The sequence below is a fragment of the Takifugu rubripes genome, chromosome 10, assembly GCF_901000725.2.
Source record: "Takifugu rubripes chromosome 10, fTakRub1.2, whole genome shotgun sequence".
Taxonomy (NCBI): domain Eukaryota; kingdom Metazoa; phylum Chordata; class Actinopteri; order Tetraodontiformes; family Tetraodontidae; genus Takifugu; species Takifugu rubripes.
Genome location: NC_042294.1, coordinates 10867983 through 10893905, shown reverse-complemented (window position 1 = coordinate 10893905; position 25923 = coordinate 10867983). Strand labels below are relative to the sequence as shown.

General features: G+C 46.5%; 6 protein-coding genes and 1 long non-coding RNA gene across 9 annotated transcripts; 3 read left to right on the top strand and 4 right to left on the bottom strand.

Moving 5' to 3' along the window:
- The first annotated feature begins 50 nt into the window (after positions 1-50).
- On the top strand, positions 51-2096 carry emc9 (ER membrane protein complex subunit 9). The gene is made up of 6 exons (XM_003968159.3): positions 51-223; positions 454-653; positions 898-974; positions 1078-1147; positions 1219-1313; positions 1429-2096. Exons 2-6 carry the CDS (start codon positions 459-461, stop codon positions 1607-1609), a joined length of 618 nt encoding a protein of 205 aa, XP_003968208.2. The 5' UTR covers positions 51-223; positions 454-458; the 3' UTR covers positions 1610-2096.
- On the bottom strand, positions 1670-5765 carry irf9 (interferon regulatory factor 9). Its single transcript, XM_029842602.1, has 10 exons — positions 5628-5765; positions 5257-5317; positions 4829-4951; positions 4563-4743; positions 4231-4358; positions 4034-4130; positions 3901-3957; positions 3449-3820; positions 3228-3343; positions 1670-2658 (listed from the first exon to the last, which is right to left on the bottom strand). Exons 2-10 carry the CDS (start codon positions 5311-5313, stop codon positions 2512-2514), a joined length of 1278 nt encoding a protein of 425 aa, XP_029698462.1. The 5' UTR covers positions 5314-5317; positions 5628-5765; the 3' UTR covers positions 1670-2511.
- A 261-nt stretch (positions 5766-6026) lies between these two features.
- On the bottom strand, positions 6027-13063 carry LOC101064102 (E3 ubiquitin-protein ligase RNF31). 3 transcript variants are annotated; one of them, XM_003968168.3, is made up of 24 exons: positions 12910-13063; positions 12208-12413; positions 11796-11942; positions 11558-11713; positions 11423-11479; positions 11178-11298; positions 10936-11085; positions 10697-10844; positions 10447-10592; positions 10226-10371; positions 9953-10153; positions 9537-9878; positions 8590-8775; positions 8306-8512; positions 8047-8220; positions 7860-7958; positions 7614-7703; positions 7430-7544; positions 7191-7303; positions 7002-7115; positions 6864-6912; positions 6670-6766; positions 6419-6584; positions 6027-6341 (listed from the first exon to the last, which is right to left on the bottom strand). In XM_003968168.3, exons 2-24 carry the CDS (start codon positions 12409-12411, stop codon positions 6294-6296), a joined length of 3276 nt encoding a protein of 1091 aa, XP_003968217.3. In that variant the 5' UTR covers positions 12412-12413; positions 12910-13063; the 3' UTR covers positions 6027-6293. The 3 variants fall into 3 exon arrangements, with proteins under 3 accessions (XP_003968217.3, XP_029698461.1, XP_011606427.2); XM_029842601.1 differs by having other exon boundaries at positions 11796-11922; XM_011608125.2 differs by having other exon boundaries at positions 12208-12415; positions 12928-13063.
- Positions 13064-13382: 319 nt separating this feature from the next.
- On the top strand, positions 13383-15784 carry psme2 (proteasome activator subunit 2). The gene is made up of 11 exons (XM_003968160.3): positions 13383-13579; positions 13798-13830; positions 13936-13998; positions 14350-14436; positions 14626-14668; positions 14748-14845; positions 14912-14980; positions 15056-15123; positions 15251-15305; positions 15402-15488; positions 15562-15784. Exons 1-11 carry the CDS (start codon positions 13532-13534, stop codon positions 15640-15642), a joined length of 732 nt encoding a protein of 243 aa, XP_003968209.1. The 5' UTR covers positions 13383-13531; the 3' UTR covers positions 15643-15784.
- On the bottom strand, positions 15675-17150 carry lsm5 (LSM5 homolog, U6 small nuclear RNA and mRNA degradation associated). Its single transcript, XM_003968161.3, has 5 exons — positions 17017-17150; positions 16390-16485; positions 16195-16222; positions 16053-16125; positions 15675-15984 (listed from the first exon to the last, which is right to left on the bottom strand). Exons 1-5 carry the CDS (start codon positions 17051-17053, stop codon positions 15952-15954), a joined length of 267 nt encoding a protein of 88 aa, XP_003968210.1. The 5' UTR covers positions 17054-17150; the 3' UTR covers positions 15675-15951.
- Positions 17151-17677: 527 nt separating this feature from the next.
- Positions 17678-25798, top strand: avl9 (AVL9 homolog (S. cerevisiase)). Its single transcript, XM_003968169.3, has 16 exons — positions 17678-17986; positions 19664-19784; positions 20788-20873; positions 21010-21081; positions 21176-21265; positions 21346-21412; positions 21514-21554; positions 21632-21670; positions 21747-21816; positions 21897-22366; positions 22492-22626; positions 22712-22931; positions 23033-23150; positions 23270-23323; positions 24700-24788; positions 24861-25798. The coding sequence occupies exons 1-16, from the start codon at positions 17903-17905 to the stop codon at positions 24980-24982; spliced, it is 1878 nt and encodes a 625-aa protein (XP_003968218.2). The 5' UTR covers positions 17678-17902; the 3' UTR covers positions 24983-25798.
- LOC115251193 (uncharacterized) lies at positions 18269-19297 on the bottom strand. The gene is made up of 3 exons (XR_003889756.1): positions 19199-19297; positions 18959-19067; positions 18269-18377 (listed from the first exon to the last, which is right to left on the bottom strand). It is a non-coding gene; the product is annotated as an uncharacterized lncRNA (long non-coding RNA).
- Positions 25799-25923: the final 125 nt, after the last annotated feature.

Sequence of the window (25923 nt, the reverse complement as noted above, 5' to 3'; positions counted from 1 at the left end):
GTAATAAACTGGATACCGATTGGATGGCGACTTTTGGCCAATCAGGTGATTACATTGATGCTCGTGGGCGGGGCCGGAAGTCTATTTAGACAGCGAGTCCGGCTTTTGCTTCATTTTTAAAAGCAGTCATAAACAGAAATGAAGCAGTACATTTGACGTTGGACGAAACGCAATTTTTGGACGAACCTGCAATACGTACAAACCACATTACTGCTGTGTTCAGGTAAGAATATGTACAGGCTTGCGTCGTTTGCAAGCCTTTGTGACGGAAAGGATGCTAAATTGTAGCTAATCACATCCAGTTGCTGCCGATGTTTTTGCCATATGTTTTATAATGAGTCAAACAACACGACTGGTCGTCTTTCTGTTGCCAAGAGTTGCTCTTATATATAATATTATATAATATAATATAAATATACGTTTGTGCGTTCCGACTGTGTGTCTTCTCGACAGCCACCATGGGTGAGATGGAGCTATCCTGTCGGGCTTATGTCAAGATGTACCTGCACTGCTGCCTTTTCCCTCGCTGCAGCATCAACGGGCTGCTGCTGTCCTCCAGGACGACAGATGGCGCTGTGTACGTGACAGATTGCGTCCCTCTGCTTCACTCCCACCTGTCCCTGGCTCCCATCACTCAGTTGGCCCTCACACAGGTAAATCCAGCCTCTTTACAATATAGATAGTGAATCAGTGGCCGTAATGTTTAAATGTTTAGCTCAAAAGTAATGGCTCATTTCTGGCTTGTTCAGCAGACATTTGACACATTCATTGTTTTTTGGTGGCTGAATGGGGGGGAGGAGAATGGTCTGATAATTTCATTTAAAGGAGTTAATACGGAGCTACACCTGGGACTCCCCAACTGGTCATCATAGGTGTGACTGTTTGCTCTCGTTTCAGGTGGATGTTTGGTGTTCGCAGACTCAGCAGAGGATCGTGGGATATTATCAAGCTAATGCCTGCTTATCCGATAGTAGGTGAGTGATCTGTCTTCATGGGTTTCGTTTTATTCTTGTGAAAGATTTAAACCCTTTATTAGTACAGCACATTAAAATATACATGCTGCTTTGACCTCCACAGCCCAACGCTGGGTGCCTTCAAGATTGCCGATAAAATTTCAGAGCAGTTTGAAAATGCAGTTTTGTTAATGGTAAGAACTATACATCTTAAAAAAATGTTGATTATGAAAGGAAAATTTTACAGAGTCGTTTGCTCTTTCAGCTCGATGGTAGTAAAATGTCTCCTGACTATCGCGTTCCTCCCATTGTTGTGTACGAGCGGAAGGATTCCAAATGGACGCTCAAAGACAAGCACACGTAAGTGACGTAAAAATCAGCGCCGTTTAAATGAGAACAGATGAACAGACTGCTGCGTTGATCAGCGTTTCGTGGGTCAAAGCAATCCTCACATCCACATCTCTTCTCTGACCAGCATCATGCTGAGACAGTGGGAGGAGACCCGGGCGATCGCCACCCAGATGCTGGAGTCTGGCGACCACACACTACTGGTGGATTTCGACAGCCACTTGGACGACATCACAAAGGACTGGACCAATCAGAAACTGAACAACAAGATCGAGGAGCTGGCCTCACCGGCCAATGGGAGCCTGTAGATGCAGACTTTTTAAAAACAGTACATATTTATGTTATTCCCAAACATCACACCCAGGACAGGTTTTTCCATTTTATTCTGTACAGGAATAATATTTACACTAATGTCCCCAACAAAGCTGAAACAGGATTGTATGGCTTGGAGCGGGTGGCGAGGTGGTGGTCAAGTTGAGGGTTTGGTCACTTTAGAGCATTAAAAAAGAGCTTTGATAAAACCTAGAATAATGTTGGTATTGGTGCCAAGTTGTGTTAGCATCAAAACTTTCAGGACTTCATTTATGTCCATTCATGCCAACTTTCCTTTGCCAAATCTGATGGAAACCACTTATCATTGACCATCACGTCACAGCGCCTCCCTTAAGGTTAATTCAGCACAGACTTGTTTTATTCTATTTACTGACCTTTGTAGTTTGTGGTTCTCCTGAGGCTATAATGTTATGTAGGCGTTTATATACCATAATTATAATAAATACATTCCACTTTATGACCTTCAGAGGGTTGTGGTTACATTATTTCTTTAGATGGAACCTAAAAAAAGTTCTTGAAATGATCACTCCTACATGTGATAATGTTGACTTGGTAAATTTTAGATTTTAATGGAAATGTAAATGATATTTCCATGAGTTATTAATGCTATTTACCATAAAAGAAGTGAGTAGTTTGAAGACTGATGTTTCCTTACCAGAACTATGATGATTATATCGTATATGATATAGTGTAAACTTGGTGTTACTGTTACTTGGCTAAAAACACTGATGGGTACTGTTCTAATAATTTAGAATTTAAAAAAAAACAAAAACTCAAGTGTAATGATTACATGATTAAGTGTCTTCATACAGACGTTTACAATTCCAGTGCATCAGGATTTTAGTGTTTTTGTTTTGTTTTAAAATTCACTGGCCGCTCAGACGGCGTCCTCGGCGGTCACGGGGACCAGGTTCAGTGTTAATTCTCCCAGTGGAGACTGACTGGCCAGAGACTGGAGGATGGTGATGGGGTCCATGATGGGCGCAGCACCCTGGAGCTGCTTCTCTGCCCACGGAAACTTGATCTGTGGAAAACGGGCAGAAACTCTCCATTCACTGATTCCCAAGCATTGTAAACAACTATGCTAAGTCAAGCACCCACTCGCTTTAGATTAGCGTGCTACATTAGAAGAAAACAAAAGTGAGGGACACAATCAGATCACTGTAAATTCCGCACTTTAAGTCTCTACTTTTTCCCAACACCTTGACCCCTTCAGCTTATAGAACAATGTGGCTTATTTATGGATTTTTATGACTTCCTCAATCGCCCCACCGGGATAAATAAAATTTCCTTCATTTGAATTGAGATTTATAGTGGGCGGCCACCAGGGGGCGCTCGAGCAGCGCCAGACAGACAGATGAAGCACCGAGGAAGACGCGCTCATCATGGGTAACACAGCTTTTAAGCTAAAGGCTTAGGATCAACAGCTGGTAGGCTCGTTATTTTTTAACCAGCTTGTGTCGTAATTAAACATTTGAAATAATCTTTCTGTGAAATTTGGGTGTTGCGCTCTATAGTGCGGAATTTAGGGTAAACGCTAATAAAGCGATGTGACACGAAACAGCCAAGAATAAAGATGACATGAACATTCACCTTGAGAATGATGTGCTTCACAGACGGGTCGTCGGTGCTGCTCGGCTCTTCACCAAAGCTCAGCGTGATGCCACTCTGAGGCGGCTCGCCGCCGTTCGAGCGGTAGTGGTCCAGTTCTGGTCGTACAGGACAGGAAAAATAAAAGTTAATAAATAAAGTAATAAAAATAAAAGTTAATAAATGAAGTCTCGGAGAAAGCTTGGCTGTTAATGCTTCCTCACGTTGTTTGAAGACATCTTTACTGAACAGCAGCACCGGTTCTGTGTTTTGATCCAACTTGTGCGGTCCCGGGGAGGTCGTGTGCGGCCCGCTCCAGAACACCTGGGCCTGGCAGGACCGTTTGCCGTAGATGCCCTGAGTCATGGAGGTCAGCAGCACCCCCTGCTGCATTAAGGGCAGCAATGTGAGCAGCCTGTCGTCCTGGGACGGCGGGTCTGGGAGCAGAATGCGTGGAAATCTGCCTTGGATGGTGGCGGGTATAGGTGGGATGGGGGAGGAAGGCTGGTACATTATCTTGAGGTCGGCGCCCAGGATACGACGCTTGAGGATCTCCTTGCCTGAATAACAGACCACCACTTCGAAGGAGTCCTGGACTGGAGGGCGGAGAAAGGAAGGGTCAACGGCTGACGGGCCCTTAAAGGTACGAACAGCCCTCAGTGGACCTTCACGTTACCTTCGGGGGAGGCAGGGAGGCTCTCCTCGATCCTAAAGTCCAGCATGATCTCGGTAACTGGGACACAGCAGGAGGTAAATATAAATCTGGTCCAACAAACACGCTGAAAGGATGATCTGGTTTGTGAGCTCACCGTCAGGCTTCGTGTCCACGGCGTCGTCCTGATCCACTTCTACTGCCAGGATCTGGTTTTCAGGCCACCGCTGAACTTCTGACATGTTTTCATCCACCTGAGGCGGAAGAAACTCAATTTCTACGTGCCTCCACTAGGGGGCAGTCAACCCCTCGGAGAGAAGCAATTAGCACATCAATAAGGGTTGATGGACTCACCTGCTGTGATGTCACTTCCTTTTTCTTGATCTTGACCTGAACGCTGTCATCTTCCAGCTGGCTGCTTCTCCTGTTTTTTGACCTCTTGGCTGCTTTAACTCTGCTCTTCTTTTCAGGTTCTGACATACCTGAAAGAGAACATCAATAAAGAGAACATCAATAAAGAGAACATCAATAAATAACCAATTTTAAGAGGCCCCCTGGGACGTCATGGTATAGAATGGTTGGCACGCGCTATTGCGTTTGGGGAGTTTCCACTAGACATGTGGACAGAGAGAATGATTGGCTGGCGTTACCAGCAGGGGGTCCTAGCGGGGCGCCGCTGGTCTTACCCTGCTCGCTGAGCGGGACCAGGCGGTACACCTTGTAGGGATCCGAGATGTCGAGCTGAGCTCGCTCCATCACCTCCGAGAACTCTGGACTCTTGTTGAGGGCACAGCGAAGGCGCGTCTTCCAGGACGCCGGGTTGTCCTCGACCCCATCGGGCAGTTTACCTTTGAACTCCGCCCACGCCTGCAGAACACGGAAATGTTAAAAAATAAAATAAAATCAAAGACCCCCCAGAGTGAAGCGCCAAAACAGCTCATGTGGTCCTGGCCTTGAAAAGGGCAGCGTCCTCATCTTTACGGAAGTCCTGTTTTCCTGCGTGCTTCCAAGGAATACGGAACATCGTTTTGGCGTCATCGTCCCACGTCACACCTGGATATTTACCACTGTTGACCTGCAAAGGCATTTTAGGAATTGAATGATAAAAATACACAAACACTTTACTGTTGTTTGCACTATAAAACATTCAAACACAGGAGTCGGACTAAGAGGCTGTAAAGTTAATTGACTCTGCACTCAAGTTGAAATACTTTTACTACTGTAATACTTGGGGGGGGGGGGGGGGGGGGGGGAGAACTATATTAAAGCAGAAACACGGACGTAACACTTTAACTCTATAATGGCGTCAGCCGCAATCTTCTCCATCGTCTGCGCCTCACACCCTCACACACTCACAAACACGCACACGCACGCACTCACCTGTTCGACGATCCAGGAGCGTAGTTTGCGTGTTGAGCGTGTTCTCCCCGCAGCCATGATTCTTAAAAAAAAAAAAAAAAGTAAACAAACAAGCGATGTTAAGACCCATGTCCCAGCATGCATCTGCGTAAAATGATTAAAAAATACCGTTTAAGTAATGTATATAATCAATCGCTCAAGAAATGTTTAAACGTAATCAAATTTAAACGCTAACTGAGACTCGGGTTGAATCGGTCAATATAGCCATTAAAAAACCCCCAGTAAAAATAAAAAGTCATGCAGGTTCTGAAATAATTCATTTTATTGCAGCCAGCTGTAGTTTAAGATGGACACAAAGCTAAAGAAATAAGCTGCTTTTAGGTTTCGTTTACCTCACTCGCGTTTCCTTCTTCCGCGATGGCTGTGGCGCACTGATCTGGGCTGCGCTGCGGTCCGGGTCCCGTCGGCGCTCCGCTTCCCCGAAATCACGTGACTTTTCAGAACCACCGCGCCCCCAGCGGCGAGACGCCGGTACTGCAGAACAACTGGCAACAGTCAACTCCTCAGAGGACAAAAGGATTCACGGTGCAACTTGTTCAAAATATAAATTAAAAAGAGACTTTATTGTTTATTCAGTGATTGGATGAATACAGTTTTACTTTTTCCTTACTTACAAAACTTTTACATCTAAACTGTAATCAAAATATTATTAAGATGTTCAATGTCATGACTTTTGTAAATGAGTACATAATAAAATAAAAAAGAATTATTTGACGCTCAGATCTGTTTCCTGATGACTGCACTGAACCCCTCAAAAAAAAAAGTAGATACTTTTACAAAGGTCCCGTGATTAGGAGTCATTATTGCACCCGTGATAAGAAGCAGAAGTTGATTGAAATATTTTTGTGAAACAAAATGACACAAGCAGAAGGATTTTAGCAACCTACGGTAATCACGAAAATGGAATCATACACCTTTGAGTGTAAATGATAAACCATAAAACATATAGATCTTTTAAGTTTCTTAGAGACGGATGTCCTTTGGCTGTTGAACACTGATCATTTGTTTCGAGGCACTTTTTCTCCTAAAGGGATCCCCGTCAATTTCTACAAGAAGAAAAAAAACATGAAATTACTCCCTCATCTTGCTTTTCATTTTATTTAGACATCTAGATGCGTGTCACCTTCAGCAGTCGGGCATGGTAAGCGTTGTCTTCCTCATTTTCACCTCTCTGTGAGTCCGCCTGGTATCTTTCACAGGCCCGAATCAGCTCCTGGATGTTGTAGAGCAGTGCCGGATCCAGAGAGTGGGCGTTAATCAGACTCACCAGGTACTCCCTGTAGTGCTTCCTGCAGGGACACAAATGTCAGGTGTAACAGGGGGCAAAGCGACCCTCTCCACTCCAACAAAATGTTCCAAAACTGTGGGACTCACTCGCAGAGCCCAGCCTGTCCTGGCTGAGTCTGGACACCACAGGGGGAATCGATTTGTTGACCTCCTTCATCTTTCTGTTCCATCACACAACAAGCATCTGGGAGACAAGTAGAATCAGACAAATGTGAAGCACGCAAGGGCGTCAATTTGTGCTCGTTCACTTCCTGAATTGACGTAGAAAGGTGAGAAAATACCAGTTTGCGGTCCAGTTGAAGGTTCTGTGTTGAACTCCACGCCATTCCGCTGAGGAAAGAAAAGGAAGAGATTTTCTTTTTCTTTTTTCTCCATTAACAATTAGAAAGTTGTCGACTGATGTCGCCTGTGACGTGTACCTGCAGCAGCACCTGCAGCCGGGCTGGTTCCCAGTCTCTCAGGTAGAAGAGGCAGTCTCGAGGATGATGAGCGTGCAGGCCAGTGTAACTGCACTGGGCTGCTTTACATGCTGTCTGCAGGGAGACAAAACCAGGATCCTTTAATAGCAGACATTACTCATCATCAACATAAGGAGCGGCGGGTTTTACCGTGTGGTAGGGGTTGTTGCAGCCGCTGCAGAACTGGTACCTGCACTGGGAGCAGCTGAAGTGCATGCAGCCACCTTTAGTCAGAGCATACTGGAACCTGCAGTGGGGACAGGCTGCGACAAGACGACACAGAAACTCCTGGTTCATACTCAAAAATGTAATGTTATTATGAGAGTGTGACAAAACTGGGGCAAACAGAGGCGTGAGCGCTCAAAAATCAGGAAAACTCCTGTTCTCACTGATGCCATTGTCCCGCAGGTATCCAGCCAGGCCCTGTCTCTGGTATTCCGGGTCGTTCTCCCGCTTCCACAGCTGGAACTGCTCACAGGACAGATCCTGGTGCTGAGGCTCCCACTGGGGGCAAAACAATGTTAGAGGACCTTGACGTGACCATTGAACATTCCGGGCAGTCAAGGAACTCACCGGCTTCTTACACTGGGCACAGAAACTCTTCCTACAGGAGGGACATGTGACCTTCAACTGGTCCCCATCATAGATAAACCCGGACGTGCACTAAGGAAGACACATATCATCATCTGACCTTTGACCTCTCCAAGCCTTTATAAAATACAGTGGGGAAATCTGATTATCACCACGGTTGCAGAAGTGTTTTTACAAAATAGAAGTGGTGACAGCACTGAGGGAGGATGAGCAGGAGGAAGAACTTACATGATAGCACCACAGGAACTTGGGGTCTTTCATCAGGGCATGCTCTGTCAGCTTTTTGTGGAAGAGCTCGTAGACGTCGGCATCGAGGCAGTCCCGAAGCTGGAAAAGAACCCGCGGAAACAACATTGATACTCTGAACACACCCGAGGTTTTGACCCCTGGACTGACCAGTCAGAGCTCCATTTACCTGGATGTCCAGCGTGGAGAAGTAGCTGTCCAGCTGTTCCTGGTCGTTGATGTCGGGCTCGCAGCAGACGGGACACACCATGTCTCTGATGTGTCGGTCTCTCACGGCGATGGTGAAGTGCATGCGGAAGCACTCGTGACACACGGAGCACTGACAGGAAGTCAGAGACTGCATCTGAAGCAGAAAATCAAGCCCGAGAGTTAAACTTGTGTGTGTGTGTGTGTGTGGGAGTGTGTGTGTGTGTGAGTGGCTGACCCACCTTGCTAAGAGGGAAGATGCACAGGCAGCAGGGGCACTCATTATTGAGCAGACGTCGGATGAAATCCTTGTCATGTGACTCTTTTACAGCTTGAACTACATCCTCCAGAGAGTAGCTGATATCTGGCTCCTGAAGCAATGACAGAACGAGCTCACAGCGCCCCCAGCTGGGCAGGTCGTAAAGTGCGAGCAAACGCCGGCACATCCTCTGCAGAGAGAGAGAACAGAGGGCGCATGTTGATGAGGGCCCCGGGCGATGAATGTAGTTCCACTGTGGAAGCTCACCTGTTTGTCCGGGTGTTTGGGGTCGATCGGTGGCTCAGGTTGGTCGGTCCAGATTCGCTGGTGGAAAGGTTCCAGCAGGGGGCGCTGCAGCAGAGACAGAGCCCCCGTCACCTGACCGCCGCTGAGTCGGAGCGCTTCCTCACACTGAGAAACATCTCTGAAGCCAAGGGCGTGCAGCTCCTTCATCTGAGGACGCCAGAGATGGTAGAAATAAAAATGTGTGTGACTCGGGGACAAAGAGCAGCCACCTTGCCTTCTGCTGATGTCACCAACCTAAATTTTTAAATCAGAAATCATGTTGCAAAGGTTGTAACGCAAAAATAACCCTTTACATCAGTTCCATTGTTATCTGTTCAAACAGTCGGCAAAGATTGCTACTGTTAATTTGATCAAATGTTTGAATTAAAGGGGAATTTGCTGGGTTAAGGAACAGGTCCTGGAGAATTGCAGTTCAAAACAGAGATCATTTATTCTGAAAAATGAATGGCTGATTGATTTCCAGGGATGTGGCTCCTTTGTTGCCACTTCAGTGGTTTCTAAGAAACACTCCCCCGAGCCATCACTCCCAAAATACCCGCTTTGTTCTGCTTCAAGGACAGAAAACAGGAGGCCTGATAACATTTCTTTCTCATTCAGAAGCGGCTCTTTGATGTCTTTCAATAAACACCAGATGATCATCAAGTGACATCATACTGAAGATAAATATATTGAGATAAAATGTTTGGGACATTCCCAAACAGGAATTTCTTTTTTGCCGTCATATCCACAACCTCCTGCAGAGGTCACTGAGCCCAACTGCAGGAGCTTTCCTTGTAGTTTCAGTTTTTCTGGATGTTTTACAAGTTTTCTCTCGCGTTAAAAGGTCACCAGATCCTCAATAAACTCGTCTGTCTCCTGGCAATTGTTATTTTCAATACGATGTCAAATGCTTGGGTCGTTGTTCTTACTTTTCTCTGTCTGTCTCTCAGCAGCTGTCTCACTGCTCTGTCCGTGTTTCCTCCCGCCGCCAACCACGCCACCTTGGCTTCGGCTCTGGAAAGTTTCACGCTTGCACCTGTGGCTTCAGGGCCATCGCTCTGCTGCGGGCGCTCCTCTTTGTCTCCTCTCTCGGGACATGTCTCATCGCCCCCTGCTGGGCAGCTGAGCTGTACGGAGGCGGCGATGGCGCAGATTTCATCCAACAGGTGAGGCAGTTCGGACTTCAGCCAAACACAAGGCTTGATGCTGTTGCCGCTGCACACGATGGCGGCGTAAACCTCCTCGGGACTGATGCCGCTCATTTCCGCTTCCTGTGACATAAATCTCTTTAATACTTTTTTGATTTAATCCGTTTCGCTAATCTGACCGATCTGTGTGGACCTACTTTGATCTGGTGGATGAGATTCAGGCCATTTTCCTTCATTATCTTCTGTCTCTTCAGGTCCATGTTCACTCTGGGCTTCTGCAGGGGTGGGTCTGTAGTGGACATCTGCGTCTGCTGGGCGGCGTCTTTACACGACAGGTTGCACATCTCGCACGCCAGCGTCAGCCCGGTGTTGACGTAAGTGCAGAACTGGCAAATCCACTGAGGCAGAGACCAAAAAGAGTCATGACCAAAGCGATGCTACGCTGAAAGAGGTGACGAGGTAACACACACCTGCCTGTGCGTGTTTGCGCACAGAGATTTGAGGTGAGAAACTTCAGCTGCCGCGGGGGGGCGGGTAGCCAGGCGGGGGCGCTCACACACTTCACAGAGGACGCTACTGCCCTGATTCATGACGGTGCAGCTCTTACACTGCCACTCTGACAGATCAGACAAAGTGTCACTCAATGCAGAATTCATGTTCCTGTCCTGTCCGTCCATTATTTTTGTCTCACCTGTGTTAAGAGACGTCGAGGGTTGCGTCGGGCTGTCCTGAACAGTGGCCGTGGCAAGTCGAGGACGTTCGCAGGTCATGCAGAGGACGGCCTGCATCTCATTGACAGTTGTGCAGTGAGAACACTCCCACGGTGACAGAGACGGACTGGAGGTCAATAATAAGCAGTGATAAAAGGATGAAGAAGCTGAAGTTTCAGGGGGTTCAGAGACCAGTGTTTTGTTTATCTCCATCTTTGCATCTGTCCTCACCTGGATGTTTTGGCTGCAGCGATCACGCTCCTCTTGTGACCTTTGCGGTCAGGATGGGAGTGGAAGAGCAGGTCGCACTTCAAACACAACTTCAGGACACAAGTGGGACACTGCGCGTGAACGTTCAGCCCACAGATGCCGCAGGTCTCTGCAAGTGTGAGCACAGACAACAAATGAGAAATGAGGTGAAATCTCTATCAGTGTTTCCTGGAAGACTTCTTCTTTTTGGAAGAACAAACCCTGCTTGGACTTTGGTATCTTATCTCTTTTGTGACTGGCTCTGGATGGATGCCGGTGATAGAGGTCATCGCAGGCATCACAAAAGGAAGGACTGTCACAGGAAGGGCAAACAACAGACGAAGGGCCCCCACACAGTTTACAGACAGCGGCTGCACAGAAAACCGAAGGATTTAAACGTCAGCCTTTCAGACACAATGTGGGATTACACATGTACGGGCAGGCTGTGGGCCTGGGTGCTCACCTGGTGATGGTTGCAAGGGTTGTCCTGCGAGGACTGCTGCAGGAAGTGAAGGTGGAGGTTGCTGGTTGTCTTCCTGCTGTTTGTCTTCAGGCTGAATAACCACAGTGTCGCTGGTCTTATCCTTGAAAGACCACAAAACTTTAGTCATTCTTCAACACACATTCTTCTTTTATTTTTATGCCTGACTTTGCTGTTGCGTGGTCTGATGACCTGTGTTGAAATAAGCTGTAATGATTTCTACACACCTGAAGGATGATGGAGGGGACGATTTCCATGAAGTGTTCTGGGTGAGGGTGGCTGCCCTGAACAAATGACACAACGAACACAAAATTAGAAATCAGCTGATGAGCTGATGCTCATCCATGAGCAAAAACACGAACCTTTATCAGCATGTCCACCTCCGTACGCAGAACCATGACCTCAAGCGTAACGGCAGCAACATTTCCTTTGTCTGGTTCAGAGACATCTTCGGGGAAACTAAGGCCATCCACCTGCTGGTTGATGTAACCGTACAGATAAAGAACTCTGCGACCTCCCTGTGCAGAGAGATGTGCAGGACGAATTAGAACAACAATCAGCTTCATGATTCAGCAGATGACTTGTCAACTGTGTGCCCACTTTAACTGCATCCACAGTGGTCCTGAAGACTGGGTTGTTGTGCTTGACACTCCTCCAGAATTTGGGCCTGCCAGGACTCGTCAGGTTACAGCCATACTTTTCCAGGATACTGAAGGCTTTGACCAACCTACCCAAGGACACCAGAACCTGTGAGGCAGAATTTAATGTGTGATGTGTGATTCTTGACATGGAATTTGCAGTTTTCTGCCCTTTAGTGGTTACGGTAAATTTAATATGATTAGAAGATATGAACACTTGTTTTCTTTTGCTAAAATTCTACCACTTAATACTGGATCACCTGTCAACAGATGACATACAGCTTTTATACAACATCCAGCTGAAACCGGCCTGAACTGAAACTGCCGTTAAAGATATATTTTGATCAGCAGAAGACGTCAGAGTTAACTTGTACCTCCTGAGAGTTGTTTCCCTCTGTGTTCTCTCTCAGAATATTCTCCACCTCTAAGTGCTGGTACTTCTCAGACAGAGGCAGAGAGATGTTGGCTATAGTCTGGACCTCAGTCTTCACATCCTGGGCAGAACCTGAGATGGACAGGATGGACTGGGCTCTCCTCCGGACCTCATCCATCTGCACGGAGGAAAGGCTGCTGCACATCACTGCAACAAATAAGTTAATTACAGTTATATTTCAGGCTCTATATCAAAGTTGTTACCTGCAGGAAACACAACAAGTTTTCTGCTAAGTATTTAACAAGAACACCACATAAAATTAAATGGAAACACCACAAAGCACACATTTATACTATAATACACTTAGCAGAAATAGATTGGCTACTTGACACTTAATTAATGGTAATTTATGAATGTCCACATTGCAAAACTTTCTAAAGACCGAAAGTGTAAAATGCCTTAAATTATTATACAGTTTAGAGTAATGTAAATATACCATTTGGTTGTGATCCTCCTCATTAATGGAAAAACTTACTGTGAGACATGGATATGATGGATATTGTATTTTAGACTCATTTAAGAAGACAGAAGAGGAGAAAACTGCTCAGTTGAATATTAAAACACAAACGAAAGTTTATGCGAACTCAAGTCAACATCAGGAACTTTACTGGGAAAGCCAAATTAAGACAGATTTTTAACATACCTAAAACAGGGACGGGTTTTTACACATTCAGGCCTCTTGGGTGTCGCTGACAAAACTTTATCTTGTTGTTATCACTAGAAATATCTGTCACTTATGTGACATATTGTACCTACGCAGCCCTGTGGCTAAAGCTAAGAATGCTAACAACCGGAAGTGAGGTAAAATGCCGCGATATCCTCCCTTTATCTTAAAGTTTTACTTTATTATTTATTTAGCTTATTTTTTCAACAGATTGAAAACAAGCAAACACCGGACAAAAATATGGTATGTTTTATTTTGGGGTACATAAAATAAGCATGCTTTAGCGATGTAGAAAAAATAACTTTTAAAATCGAAATTTCTCGCAGTAAGATTAATAGGAACGCTGCTTGTGGACTAATATTAATATATATATATACTTTTGTTTTCAACAATTATGTGCACATTTAAAGTATTTAATTCACTCACGCTCCACTCTGCCTCCACCTCCTCCTCGGTGGGAGGTGCGTTATGTCTAAAATCGAAACTGAATAGAGAAGAAATTAAATAAATCTCACGGAAGAGACGCGGTGTCCTCTCTCGAAGCTCCACGTGTCTTAAAACGGATCATTTATATTGTAACGTGTGAAAATCCCACTGAATCATGTCAAAGACGTCGATCCTGAAGATCAGCAGCCAGAACGCGGAGAAGGTGAGTTTGTGGTGCGTTCAGGTGCAGCGCGGTACACTTTCAACGTTTTAAAAACTTTTAAATCCCGTCCGTTCTTCGATCAGAATCGCATCAAAAATCAGTTGGGGTAGATTGATCTTGTGTCGGGGACGGAAAGCTCCCCGTGAGGGTGGAAAAACGAAAGTAAATGTCGTGAAAACATGATTCAGCAGCTTTAATGGTGTTCATCTTGTTTTTAGGTGGAGAACTTCCGCCAGTCTTTGTTTCTTGAGGTGTGCAGAGCCACGTCGTTTTGTTTCACTTTTTGATGAATAAAACACAATTCTTATTCTAAGCAAGCTGCGTGACCTAATTTTGATCTTTTCTGGTATTTCCAGGCTGGAAATTTGTTCTCAAACTACATCCCACAGAAGATCAAACACCTGGATGCTCTGCTTAGGGTCAGCAGGTTCTTTGTTTAAATGTAATTATTCTGCTACAAATGTGTATGGAATCTGTACAAGGAGGCACAATCCCACGTTTCAATCAGGATATCTGGGCTTTGTTAAGGGCAGAAAGTGTCATGATCCAGAGCTGGGAACTGAAATGTAAATAGAAAACAAAGCAGTTGCATTTAAATAAAGTTATTAGTGCAGTGAACAATTATGGGAGCAGGTTTCTTTAATACACATCTCCTAAATGTAATGCACAGATTATATCACCCCCTGTAGTCTGCCATCTTGGTTTAAGTCTTGTGTTAAATAGCATCAGATCTGTTTCTGACTTTTGTTTTCTCTTTATCGTGTCTTCAGGATGAATCTTTCAGAATTACAGATATGAACTTACTTAGGGCTCCTCTGGACATCCCAATACCAGAACCTCCAGCTCCAGAAGACGAGGTGAGTCCTGGGATGACCCCCAAACGGCTCTTCAATTGTTAAGACTCAGTCAATAGAGGCCGCAGGAGCAACATCTGTCAACCGACTGTAAACCTAATAGTCTAACCAACCAGCCTGAGGCCAAACTGATGAACTTTACTACAATTCTTTAACACTTTATCATTTGTCTGTGTTAAATTCCCCTCCAAGGAAATGGAGACCGATAAAAGTGAAGAAAAAGAGAAGAAAAAACGTAAGCTCTTGTGTTTTACTGTTAAATCTGTAAACTCACACAATAGCTGAGGAAAAAGCCTGATTTCTCCTCCCTTCAGCTCCAAAGTGTGGCTTCATCAAGGGGAATGAGAAGATCATGATGCTTCTGGAGAAGGTGAAGCCAGAGATCGCTGCCTTCCGGGAGACCATCATCACAGTGAGTGGATGCTCTGGCGACATGTTAATGGTTTAGTTCCCCTCTGACCTGTGTCTATCACCGCAGGTTTCCTCCTGGATTCAGCACCTCATCCCTAAAATAGAAGATGGGAATGACTTTGGAGTTGCCATCCAGGTAACCCGTCCGGATCAGCACACCTGCTCGGTTTCATCCGGACACTTTAAGCTTTAAGCTTGTTTTCTCAAACAGGAGAAAATCTTGGAGAGGATCGCTGCAGTGAAGACCAAAGCCGACACTTTCCAGTCCAACATCAACAAGTAGGCCGGACGCACATTTTAAATCAGTTTTAAGGTGTTGTTGCGTGACTCCGCCCCCACCGCCCCCTGGGCTCGCCGTTAAATCTGAGCAGACATTTAGGCGGCGTTTCCTGTCCCAACTGTTCAGATACTTCACCGAACGTGGAGACGCGGTCGCCAAAGCTTCCAAAGACACGCACGTGGTGAGTCTTTGTGTAGAGACCATCAGCTGGTTCAGAAAAAATGCGAGAGGTTCCAGAAGTAGCCGGTAAGTCTGACCAACGAGCCTCTATCTCCAGATGGACTACCGCTCACTGGTCCATGACAAGGACGTGGCCATCTTCTCCGAGATCAGGGTGATCGTTCTGGACATTCGTGGATTCTACGTGAGTTAAACGGATTGATTTGGCTTATTTTAATCATCGCTCTGCTAGAGAAAATCCTCTTCTTTGGTTGTAGGCTGAGTTCTATGACATCATCAACAAGAATCTGGATAAAGTGACCAATCCCAAAGGAGAAGAGAAACCTTCCATGTACTGAAGCTTGAAGGATGAGAAAGCGGGACACGTGTAACTGTTTAATCAAGTTTATTCTTCAAAATCATCCAAAACATCCAGAGTTGCAGTTTCATCGCATTATCGGGGTACAAATCAATCTAAAAAATAAAATAGTTTTTTTTTTTTCCAAAAGGTTTCTTGCTTATTTTAAAGAAAACTACTCTTGTTCTAAGTGGTTTTCACTCAACATCTCTTCAACAAATGTGTTGTTACAAAAATATTCAGGAAACAAAAGGTCAGGAAAAGTAAAGTCAAAGTTCACGAGAGAGCAGAACGCAGGTTACAGCCACCCTCATACTTCAGGACCTTCTCCTCCCGGGATGAGCTACAAAACAACAAAGATTTATTTGGCGAGCGTAAAGGCAGCAAAAGCCAGAATATTGCCTCACGTACCATTGTGATGTTATTGCCATTGAGAAGAATCTGGTCCAGTTTGGTTATTCTTCTCCCTTCTGGTGTGACCTCACTGAGACAGAAACATTTACAGAATGACACAAACTCAAAGCTTAGAGGGAAAAAGAGGATGCGTACTTACAATTCCGTCACGTCTTCCAAGACCATATCTGAGGCAATGAGTCAAGAATATGGTGATAACGGAGCAAACAGGAGCAGGTTGGTGTTACAGATCTGACATGACACTTGATCAGAACATCTACAGGAGTGGGGAGGCAAAGAACTGAAGCAAAGTAGGCTGGTAAACCCACAGAAACACACAACGTTGAAAGGATACTGACGAAATCATCAAATCCCAGCAGGGTGCCGACAATCTCTTTGTCAGTTTTCATGACAATGTGAATTCTTGAACCAATACATTTGTCCACCAGCTCTACAAGGAGAAAAACGACAATTTAAACAAAGGTTAAATCAGAAATACGGAGATCTGCGACAGATGTGACTTCTGATGGCATGATTCTAATATTTTATTTCGCTTTTGGTCGGAGACAAGTATTTTTACATATGTCGGCTAAAAAACATATGTAATCATAAAAGGCGAGTTCTTCAAAGAGATACAGCTTGCGACCATTTCTTTTTAACCATACCATCAGATTCAAAACCAGAGGAGAAAACAAAAATTTAAATTCCCAGATTTATTCTTTCGGACGGGACCGGCTAAAACAAGTCCCCATGCTGAGGTAGAACCGAGCAACAACAATTAAAAACCCTCCATATATGTTAAAAAACACACTATATACGTTGACCTGCATGTCGCGACATTGGCCCCCTCGCAAATAAGCACATGTACATGATGGGCTATTGCTAATGTTAAAAATATCTTATTCGCAGTATTACAACTGTATTCTGAATTCATAGTTAGCCAACTGCGCAAATTATTTAAAATTCGTTGAAATTTACGAACCAAGTGGAAGCAATTGCGAAGGATTCGTCGCCGCCATATTCGATCAAATAAATTCAGCCCGAAGCAATCGAGAGATGAACGCCAGTAGCCAGCCCAAAGCAGTAGAGCGCTGAACGACTAACGTAACACAGACCGACGTGACTTGTGTGTTTCCACATTATCTCGAAATATATAAGGTTAAAAAACGTATTTAGAGAATTATCGTAACAGCCGAACCAATAATAATAAAACAATAAAAAGGAATACGATTTATTTGTACAATCCCCAATATCTCCACAGAGCGGCGCTGTTCGCGCTACCCAAGCGATAACGTCATCCTTTTCACTGCTACAAAGAGCAGTGTCAAGATAGTTATCCGTGTAGGTCAAACGCGCGACAAAGTCGGTAAGTCTATAATTCGGTTTTTAAAATGTAGTAATTTATTTGTCCATTAAAAAAAAATAATTTTTTTTTGGATATATTCTCATCACGGTCCTTCATGTGGTAAGATATTGTTTTTGCAGAAATATGAAAACGTCGTTTCTTTTTATGTTACAACTTATCTCCCCCCTTGAATGCAAGCTGAGCGAACAATCGATACTCAATGGCGGATCAAGTCGAGTAAAACCCTCCCCCTTTTTTTTCTGAGCCATGAGTGGCTCATGTTGTAGAGGAGGTAAACGACGAACGCGGAAGTACGCGGGGAACGCTCTCAACGCAGGTCACATTTGGTGCTGCTGGACGAGGCGGAAGAGATCGCAGCTGTGGCCGTGTTATGACCGTGCCTGACTGTTTTGGACACATCGATTCACAGTAGCTGGAGAAAACCTGGTTTCGTTCACTGCGGTGACCCCTCTCCGAGGCTAAAGCAGTGCAGCGCAGCCCGGACATCGGCTTGGGGGTAGGAATGGAGTCCCAAGGCAGAGACGAGGTGAAGGGACCGGTGCTGCATATCGTGGTCGTTGGATTTCACCACAAGAAGGGCTGTCAGGTACGCGAACGGTTGTCCTGTGTTAGCACAGCCAACAATTAGCTAGATCATTCCAAATTCACAGATAGGACCAATAAAATCTATGTAGTTTGAAACAGTTTTTGAACCCGTGTGGTCGTCCGTTTACCTGTCTGTGAGCACTCAGGTCAATGACGTGACGATAAGATACCCTGGCATGCAGTGTGGAGAGGTTGCATTTAACATCAGTTCTTGGCTCTGAGCTCTCATGGTTATGTAACGTTGTTCTGCTGCATGCACATCTCTTCCTTCTGCAGCTCTGCTTTAATTGCCCTCTTTCCCTCGTGACCAGACTGATTACGAGTCGGCAGATAATTATGAAAATGTAGTTCTGGTCAAGAACAGTAATCATCGGTGGGTAGATCCGGGTGCCCTGGTGTTTAAAGACTCATAGACCGCATTAATTGTCTGGGCTGGAGGGCCCTTGTAATGATACTGTATCTGAAGTGAAATTTATATTTCTATGCAAAATAAGACAAGATAAGGCAAAACAGGTGAATTAACATATGTAACAAGTTCTTTGTAGTGAGTCTATGAAGAGACTATTTTCTTGTATTTGCTGAAATTAGTTTTCAGTCCTGTTGCTCAGATACCTTGTGATCATTCATAATTAATGTTTACATACAGTTATAGGAGCCCTGCGCTGTAAGAGGGCAACATGTTCAACTACAAATTTAGGGCTGCAACCAGCAAACATCCACTCTTCTGCTTGCAAATGATGTTTATTACTGGAGACATTTTTAAATCCGCCTGGAGCTGCAGAGTGTCGGCATGTGATTACTTCTGATTCCGATTAAACGAACCAGTCACATCAAATATGTCTGGATTTTCAAACAGATGAGGATTCACTTCAGCTAACCAACAATCTCACAGCTAAATGTCACGTTTTACACTTATTTTGTTCTTAAAATATTGGCCTTTTATCCCCAGTGAGACCCCAGCAGCATTTCATACCTGCTAATTAGCAGAAGTGACTGTGCACCTTAATGGATTTCCTCGAATCCCCTGGGCTGAGCTGACGGCAGCTCCTCCTTGTTGTCGCTGCGCTCCATCTGTCTGAGCTCTGAACACACAGAGGATTCGCGGCCTCGTTAACAGGCAGCTGCTGTTCAGCGCACAGATATAAAAGGCCCATTTCTGCAGCAAAAAAGGGACTTGGCAGAGAGCGTGCGCTCTTTGTCCTCCCTCCGTTACCTCAGGGCAGCGGAGGTTATTTGATCGGGGTCAGTGGTCTCCAGCTGGGTATCAGATTGAGCTCCCGTCTCGGCGGGGGACACCTCCTAGGACGGCCCCTTTGTTCACCTGTTGTCCATCTGTGTCTGCAGCAGGGAGGAGACGAGGGCGTGTTTCTGTTCAGAGTATCAGTGGTAGTGCCCTGCCCTGAGGGAATACACACGTTTATCCTCCAAGAGTGAATCATAGTCCGTGTCTGTGTGTGTGTGTGTGTGTGTGTGTGTGTGTGTGTGGTACAAGCCGGTTGTTCTGGTTGGAGGCTGATTACTGCTGTCTGCCGTGTTATTGCTACGTTATTGACATTGCTCAATATTACTAAGTTTGTTAATAAAAAGGAGTAATGGATATGTTAAGTTTTAGGCTACAAATCACCTCAAGCACAAGACAGAAAACTCCAGATCAGCTGAGGTCTCTTTCCACCGTCAGGTTGAGTTTTCGTACCCTCCCCTGATGCCGGACGAAGGTCACGACAGCAACGTCCTGCCGGACGAGTGGAAGTATCTCCCGTTCCTGGCTCTTCCTGATGGGGCGCACAACTACCAGGAAGGTAGGGAGTCTCTGAATTTAGGAATGACTCAAAGACAAATGAAAATGAACAAAACAATAATTAAAAATCTGTTTTGTGTGGCTCAAATGGGATGTAAACCGACAGCGGAACTGAGCCGATAGCGGACGAACTCTCTTGTGACTCTCATGTTATTGTTCTGCTGCACTGGTGCCGCCAGAACCTCTCAAGAGTAGCGTGAGGAGTCCCGAATCCGTCCCTGCAGCTCATTTCCTCACATTAGCTTCTGCTGCTTCAGGGTGTGTTGCAATTAAAAGCAGAGCAGTGGAGGATTTTGCAGGAGTCTGTGACCGACACGCGCCATTAAAGTGGAAATCACCAGACGTGTGCTGTTCACAGAGGGATAGTTTCATCCTGCTAGCACAAGACCCACAGAATTCTTCTTGTCTTTAATCAGATGCTATTGGATGATGTCACTGTTAATGTTTGGCACAGGAGGACAGGCCCGGTTCTGTCATGACGGCTCCTCTGTGGCTGTGTGAGCTGGAGTTAGAGCGCCCCCTGCCGTCTGTGAAGCGAGCAGAACAATCAGAAGCCATTATATATATATTATAGCCAAGGGATAAAAGCAGAACTCTGACAGGGTGGAGATGCTCCTCCTCTGATTAACATCAAGACTGCGCCACAGCATCTGTCCAGATGCCTGGTGGCTGCTGCTCTGGTTAATCTCTGCCGTCCCAGTCCAACCTCTGCGACCCTGCTGCTCCCATCCAGACCACATCTTAACCTCATTAGCAGCCAGATCCTGTCTTCTCCTCATGCCACTTTCATCACCGTTAATCCGTTTTCGCTGGTGAAGAAGATTCAGCAAAGCTGCGATTTTAGCTCACTGGAATTAATGTCACTAAAAAACTGCTCCTCAAGCACCCCCCAGTTGCATTTACTGGTCCAGCAGGTTGTCTCACTGGAGATATCAGTGATGTTGAAGGTTAAAGTTAAAGACTGTGTTTGTCCACATTCAAATTTTACTGATATTGTTTTGCAGATACTGTGTATTTCCACCTGCCGCCACTAGGCGGAGACAGGAAGTGTGTCTATGGAGTTTCTTGTTATCGGCAGATAGAAGCGAAGGTGGGTCATAAATATATTTATACTGTGCAGAAATGTCGTCAGGGCTCCTGTATTAAACCGGCGCTCCAAGCTCCACATCAGTGTTTGTGCGCTGTGACGGCAGCGCGACGATTCCATGCTCTGAATTCACCCGCAGGCCCTGAAGGTCCGACAGGCCGACGTCACCAGGGAGACGGTTCAGAAGAGCGTGTGCGTGCTCAGCAGAGTGGTGAGTAGAAGCTGGTTTTAAGGACCTAAACAGGTCATTTTTTTAAAAAACGAGGACGCTTCAGCACTTTCCTGGTTCTTTTCCTCCCCTGCAGCCGCTCTACGGTCTCCTCCAGGCAAAGCTGCAGCTCATCACGCACGCCTACTTTGAGGAGAAAGATTTCTCCCAGATTTCCATTTTGAAGGTGAGAATCGGTGTTGACCCCCCCCCCCATTGTTATTCAGCTCCATTGACTAACCTCCAGCTCTCTGTCCGGCCCCACAGGAGCTGTACGAGCACATGAACGGCTCCCTGAAGGGTTCTGCTCTGGAGGGTTCGCAGGTTTATCTCGGTGGGTGACGTGTCAATACACTCGGCACCTCCAGTTCCCCGCAGAGCTCCTGCTGTATTTGTCTTCATGTCTTTTTTTTGTCCTCCGTTTTCTCTCTTTAGGATTATCGCCAAGAGATTTAATATTACACTTTCGACACAAGGTAGAAAAGCCGCAGCGGGAACTGTCAAAGGCTGCTTGTGTCACCGTTATTGGTAACTTTTTAATCGTATCTTTCAGGTTCTCATCCTCTTCAAGCTGATCCTGCTGGAGAAGAAGGTCAGATTTCGAATGCGCGGCTCAGTTTCAGCTGTTCTGAACCTTTGAGAAGTGACTCTTGTTTGTGTCTCTGCAGGTATTGTTCTACGTGTCTCCAGTCAGCAGGCTAGTTGGAGCTCTGATGACGGTCTTATCCTTGTTTCCAGGTCAGAAGCTCTTCTCTTTAACTCTTAACAAACAGGAAACGGACAGGAAATCAGCAGATTGATGGTTTTGATTGGAGCAGGTATGATGGAGCACGGCCTGGTGGATTCCTCCTCCTACAGGCCGAAGAGCAGCCTGTCGGAGGACTTGAGTCTGGAGGAAATCGCCTCGGGAGCCGAGGAGTTCGTCTCCGTGTCCGTCACCGACCTCGACAACACGCAGCTGCAGCTGGAGGGGTCCAGTGAGCCCGCCACGCAGCTGTCATCTGGACCCAGCACGGAGGGGGACAACCACCTTCTCAAACCAGCGTCACGCACGTCACCAGAGTCGGGGGACAGCGACTGGGAGACGCTGGACCCCAGCGTTTTAGAAGAAGGTGGGACTGAAGACGCTGCTGTGGAGGAGCAAACGGACGCTGCCTTCGACTCCAACCCAGAGACCCCCATCACCGTGCAGCCGCAGGCCGTCAGTGGCCAGGGAGGGGTCGTCCAGGGGCTGGTTTCTGGTCTGGAGGAGGACCAGTATGGCCTGCCACTCCCCGTTTTTACAAAGGTAAATATCTGAAACGCTGGTTCCAGGATGTCAGGCATCGACCAGACGAGAGCTGTACTGGGTAAAGGTTTGGGTTAAGTGTGGGAGGGAGACGCAACATAACCTTTATGACCTTCCGTCGTCAGGGATACCTCTGTCTGCCCTACATGGCGCTGCAGCAGCATCACCTTCTGTCCGACGTGACCGTGCGTGGCTTCGTTGCCGGGGCAACCAACATCCTCTTTCGGCAGCAGAGGCACCTCACTGATGCGATTATTGATGTGAGTCCTAAAGACTTAAAGGTTAAAAAGCACATTCATTTAATGGGAGCTGTAAGTTAGTCCTCACCAGTGAGTTCCACCACAGGTCGACGAAGCCAGCGTCCAGATCCAGGACCCTGAGCTCCGGAAGGGGCTGAGCCTGACCACGGCGGATCTGCGCTTCGCCGACTACCTGGTCAAGCACGTGACGGAGAACCGCGACGATGTTTTCCTCGATGGGACGGGCTGGGAGGGCGGAGACGAGTGGATCAGGTCCCAGTTTGTCATCTACCTTCACTCGCTACTGTCGTCTGCCCTACAGGAAGGTAGAGACGCTCAGCCTGGCTTTGTCATCCGCACTTCTAGGAAAGGTTGTTAAATGTGGCGCTGAGCTCCAATTCAACGAGTTCTGACTCTTCCCGCTCAGATAACGAGCGGCTGCTGGCCGATTACGGCGCCGCCTTCGTGACCGCCTGGAAGATCACCCACAACTACCGAGTGTGGTTCAGCAACAAGCACCCCGCCATGGTCGCCGTCACCCCCGGGTATGTGCGCTTTACCAGCATTCCTGGGAGGAAGTTCCCAGTTTTAATATGCGTTTGTGAAACCTTCAGCATCTATCGCTTGAGATGGGGTCATTTGTCATGTGTTTGTTGTGCTGCAGGCACCCGTTCCAGGGTCAGTACAGTGTCGCTGATGTGAAGCTACGACTCTCACAGTGAGTATTCGTCCTTCCTTCCTTCCTTCCTTCCTTCCTTCCTTCCTTCCTTCCTTCCTTCCTTCCTTCCTTCCTTCCTTCCTTCCTTGAATGCACTACAGTCCACGTGATGCTGCCCTCTTGTGGTCACAGAGACTTAAACAACAAAATAACATTTCCTGCATCCATAATTACACGAGGTAAATCAGTTAAACAGTTGTAAATGATGAATGTTAATGGATAATAACAATGTTAAAAATCATTTCTGAGGTGCCAACAGTGGCGCGGAAGCGTGGACTTACTCTGTCAACGTGAGAAAATGACAGCATGTGATCCATCTTTATTTTGAGTCGGCGGTTATGTTTGGAGTTGCTTGCTGGGCTCAGGTTGAAGGTGGGGGGGCCGGTTTGGGGTGTTTGTTGTAGGCAGCGAGGGTCTCGTATCAGCTGAGGTCATTAATTATGGGTGAGTTCCATTCTGGAAAACAGACCCAAAGTCCAGCTCTGGTTTCATGCCAGAACAGTGTTTGGTTGAAAGCTGACCCCGCCCACAGCTGGAGCTGTTGCTATGGTTACCCAGCTGATTTATATCCAGCTCCACACACACACACACCGTAGCTTAATGTTGAGGACATACGTTTATCTTACAGATTTCAATTAAAAGGAATGTTGTTTTCCTCCATAATGATGGATGGAGATGCATGTAGAGCTGGTGTGCTGATGAATCCTCAGGAGGGGGGGGTTTAAAGGGGCCTGACTGACCCCCACCGCCCCCTGAGCCCCTGGATGGATCCGGGCTGGCAGCGTTTGGAGGCAGGAAGCTTGGCACCCGTCCACGTGGGCCTCGCGCCTCTCGCTTCCTGCCTCAGCTTTTTTGTCAGAGGAGGGGCATCGAGCCAGGCCGGGCTGATCTTCCTCCAGTCGTTGCTGCGGCGGCGGCAGATAAACGGCTCCGCGGCGAGCCTTTACGGACTGGTTCATCCTCATTCTCACAGGGAACAGAAGCAGCCATAAAAACCCAGCAACGCCATGAATATTCACTCAGCCCACAGGAGAATGTAACCCGATTATCAGCAACCTCCTCTTGAGCGTCTCAGAATGACGTCAGTCAGGTCAGACTGAGTCTTCACGGTGTCCCCCCCCCCCCTCCTGATGGTGCAGGATGAGGAGAAAGTGGGGACACTGGGACAAGTTGGTGAATTATTTGTTTGCAAGGGTCCATTTGAGGCCAGTCTGTCCATTCTTGATCACAATGCTGCTCATGAATGATGCAAAAGTGTAATGGGAGCAGTGGGAGGGGTCGAGGAGGCCTGTCGGAAGAGCACGTTTGTCTCCAGAAAAACCAGAAATGTTGGAATCACAAAAGCGGATGTGACGATGTTGTTCTGCCCTCCGCAGCTCGGTGCAGAACAGTGAGAGAGGGAAGAAGATCGGAAACGCCATGATGACCACCAGCCGGAGCGTGGTCCAGACGGGGAAGGTCGTAGGTAAGAGGAACGTAAAAGAGAACGCGCTAGAACCTAAAAACGGTGCTAAAAATAGCCCCCGATTTGTTCCAGGTCAGTCTGTGGGCGGAGCTTTGACCAGCGCCAAGTCTGCCATGTCGTCCTGGTTTTCCACACTCGCTCAGCCTTCAGGTGTGACCACGCCGGCCGACCCCCCCGCGGAGGTCAAACCCTGAGACCTCAGGAAGACGTTCCTTCCCCTCCGCCTCGGGCCCGGGTCCACAGAACTCTCAGCACCAATAATCAGAATCCAGAATATTTCAGCCTCTTCCCGTTGGACGAACGGATCCCCGCCGCCTTCACGGGAAACACGGGAGGAGCCTGGAAAACCTCTAAAAACCCAACTGGTTGTGAACCAATGTGGAAACGTTTCGCCCAACACGTGAGCTGCGTTCGGTGGTTTGGCTCCGTGTTTTTCCGCCCATGCTGGTGGCACCGTGACACATTTGAATAATCACACTTGATCCCAAGGTTCCCATCGCTGTTACAAGGATCACGTTACTGCTGACGGAAGAAACCTCGACTCCATCGCCCATGCCTTTTTTTAAAACTGTTGTCTAAAACATGATGATTATTTGGGGAGAAACTGATCAAAATCAAAGCTAAATGTTGTCTGAGGTCTTATCGACTCGTGGTGACGTCTCTGCAGGATCGTTTCCCTCCTGTTTCCAATATTTAACAGCGTTTGGATGGAAGTGGTGAGCATGCCGTCTCCTGTTCTACAGCGTCTGTCTGAAAACAATATAAATGTCAATATTTGAATATTTGGTGTTCAACACGCGTTGGGTCGTCTCCCAAATCTGCTCGGATGGGATGAAGGGGGGGGGGGGAGGGGAGTTGCTTTCTTTATTTTTTTTAAAATCCTCCGATCAGTTTTCCTTTTATATTTAAGAGAATGTATTGTGAATTAAAACAGAATATTTTCCTGAAAGATGCTTTTAATGTATTTGAGAAGAAAGTGATGTTGCTGAATTAAAACTGATTTAAACCTGTTTAAAGACTCTGTGGGTAGAAAATAAATAAATAGCCACTTCCGCTATCGGCTGGTCACAGGTAAGAAAATCAGCTAAACATTTTCCCCTCTAATCTCATTTTAAAGTCAATTTGTCACCAACAA

Coding starts and splice junctions, on each gene's coding strand:
- emc9 (XM_003968159.3), top strand. CDS start 459: ATGGGTGAGATGGAGCTATCCTGTCGGGCTTATGTCAAGATGTACCTG. Junction 1,148..1,218: donor AAAATGCAGTTTTGTTAATG/GTAAGAACTATA, acceptor TTGCTCTTTCAG/CTCGATGGTAGTAAAATGTC. Junction 1,314..1,428: donor ACGCTCAAAGACAAGCACAC/GTAAGTGACGTA, acceptor TTCTCTGACCAG/CATCATGCTGAGACAGTGGG.
- irf9 (XM_029842602.1), bottom strand. CDS start 5,313: ATGGCTGCGGGGAGAACACGCTCAACACGCAAACTACGCTCCTGGATC. Junction 4,952..5,256: donor GCTCCTGGATCGTCGAACAG/GTGAGTGCGTGC, acceptor ATGCCTTTGCAG/GTCAACAGTGGTAAATATCC. Junction 4,359..4,562: donor GGTCCCGCTCAGCGAGCAGG/GTAAGACCAGCG, acceptor GTTCTCTTTCAG/GTATGTCAGAACCTGAAAAG.
- LOC101064102 (XM_003968168.3), bottom strand. CDS start 12,411: ATGTGCAGCAGCCTTTCCTCCGTGCAGATGGATGAGGTCCGGAGGAGA. Junction 8,513..8,589: donor CCAAACACCCGGACAAACAG/GTGAGCTTCCAC, acceptor CTCTCTCTGCAG/AGGATGTGCCGGCGTTTGCT. Junction 6,767..6,863: donor TTCAACTGGACCGCAAACTG/GTATTTTCTCAC, acceptor CTTGTCTCCCAG/ATGCTTGTTGTGTGATGGAA.
- psme2 (XM_003968160.3), top strand. CDS start 13,532: ATGTCAAAGACGTCGATCCTGAAGATCAGCAGCCAGAACGCGGAGAAG. Junction 14,669..14,747: donor AGAAAAAGAGAAGAAAAAAC/GTAAGCTCTTGT, acceptor TCCTCCCTTCAG/CTCCAAAGTGTGGCTTCATC. Junction 15,489..15,561: donor TGGACATTCGTGGATTCTAC/GTGAGTTAAACG, acceptor CTTTGGTTGTAG/GCTGAGTTCTATGACATCAT.
- lsm5 (XM_003968161.3), bottom strand. CDS start 17,053: ATGGCGGCGACGAATCCTTCGCAATTGCTTCCACTTG. Junction 16,486..17,016: donor TTCGCAATTGCTTCCACTTG/GTTCGTAAATTT, acceptor TTCTCCTTGTAG/AGCTGGTGGACAAATGTATT. Junction 16,223..16,389: donor GGGATTTGATGATTTCGTCA/GTATCCTTTCAA, acceptor TCATTGCCTCAG/ATATGGTCTTGGAAGACGTG.
- avl9 (XM_003968169.3), top strand. CDS start 17,903: ATGGAGTCCCAAGGCAGAGACGAGGTGAAGGGACCGGTGCTGCATATC. Junction 21,266..21,345: donor CCCAGATTTCCATTTTGAAG/GTGAGAATCGGT, acceptor CCGGCCCCACAG/GAGCTGTACGAGCACATGAA. Junction 22,627..22,711: donor TCACTGATGCGATTATTGAT/GTGAGTCCTAAA, acceptor GTTCCACCACAG/GTCGACGAAGCCAGCGTCCA.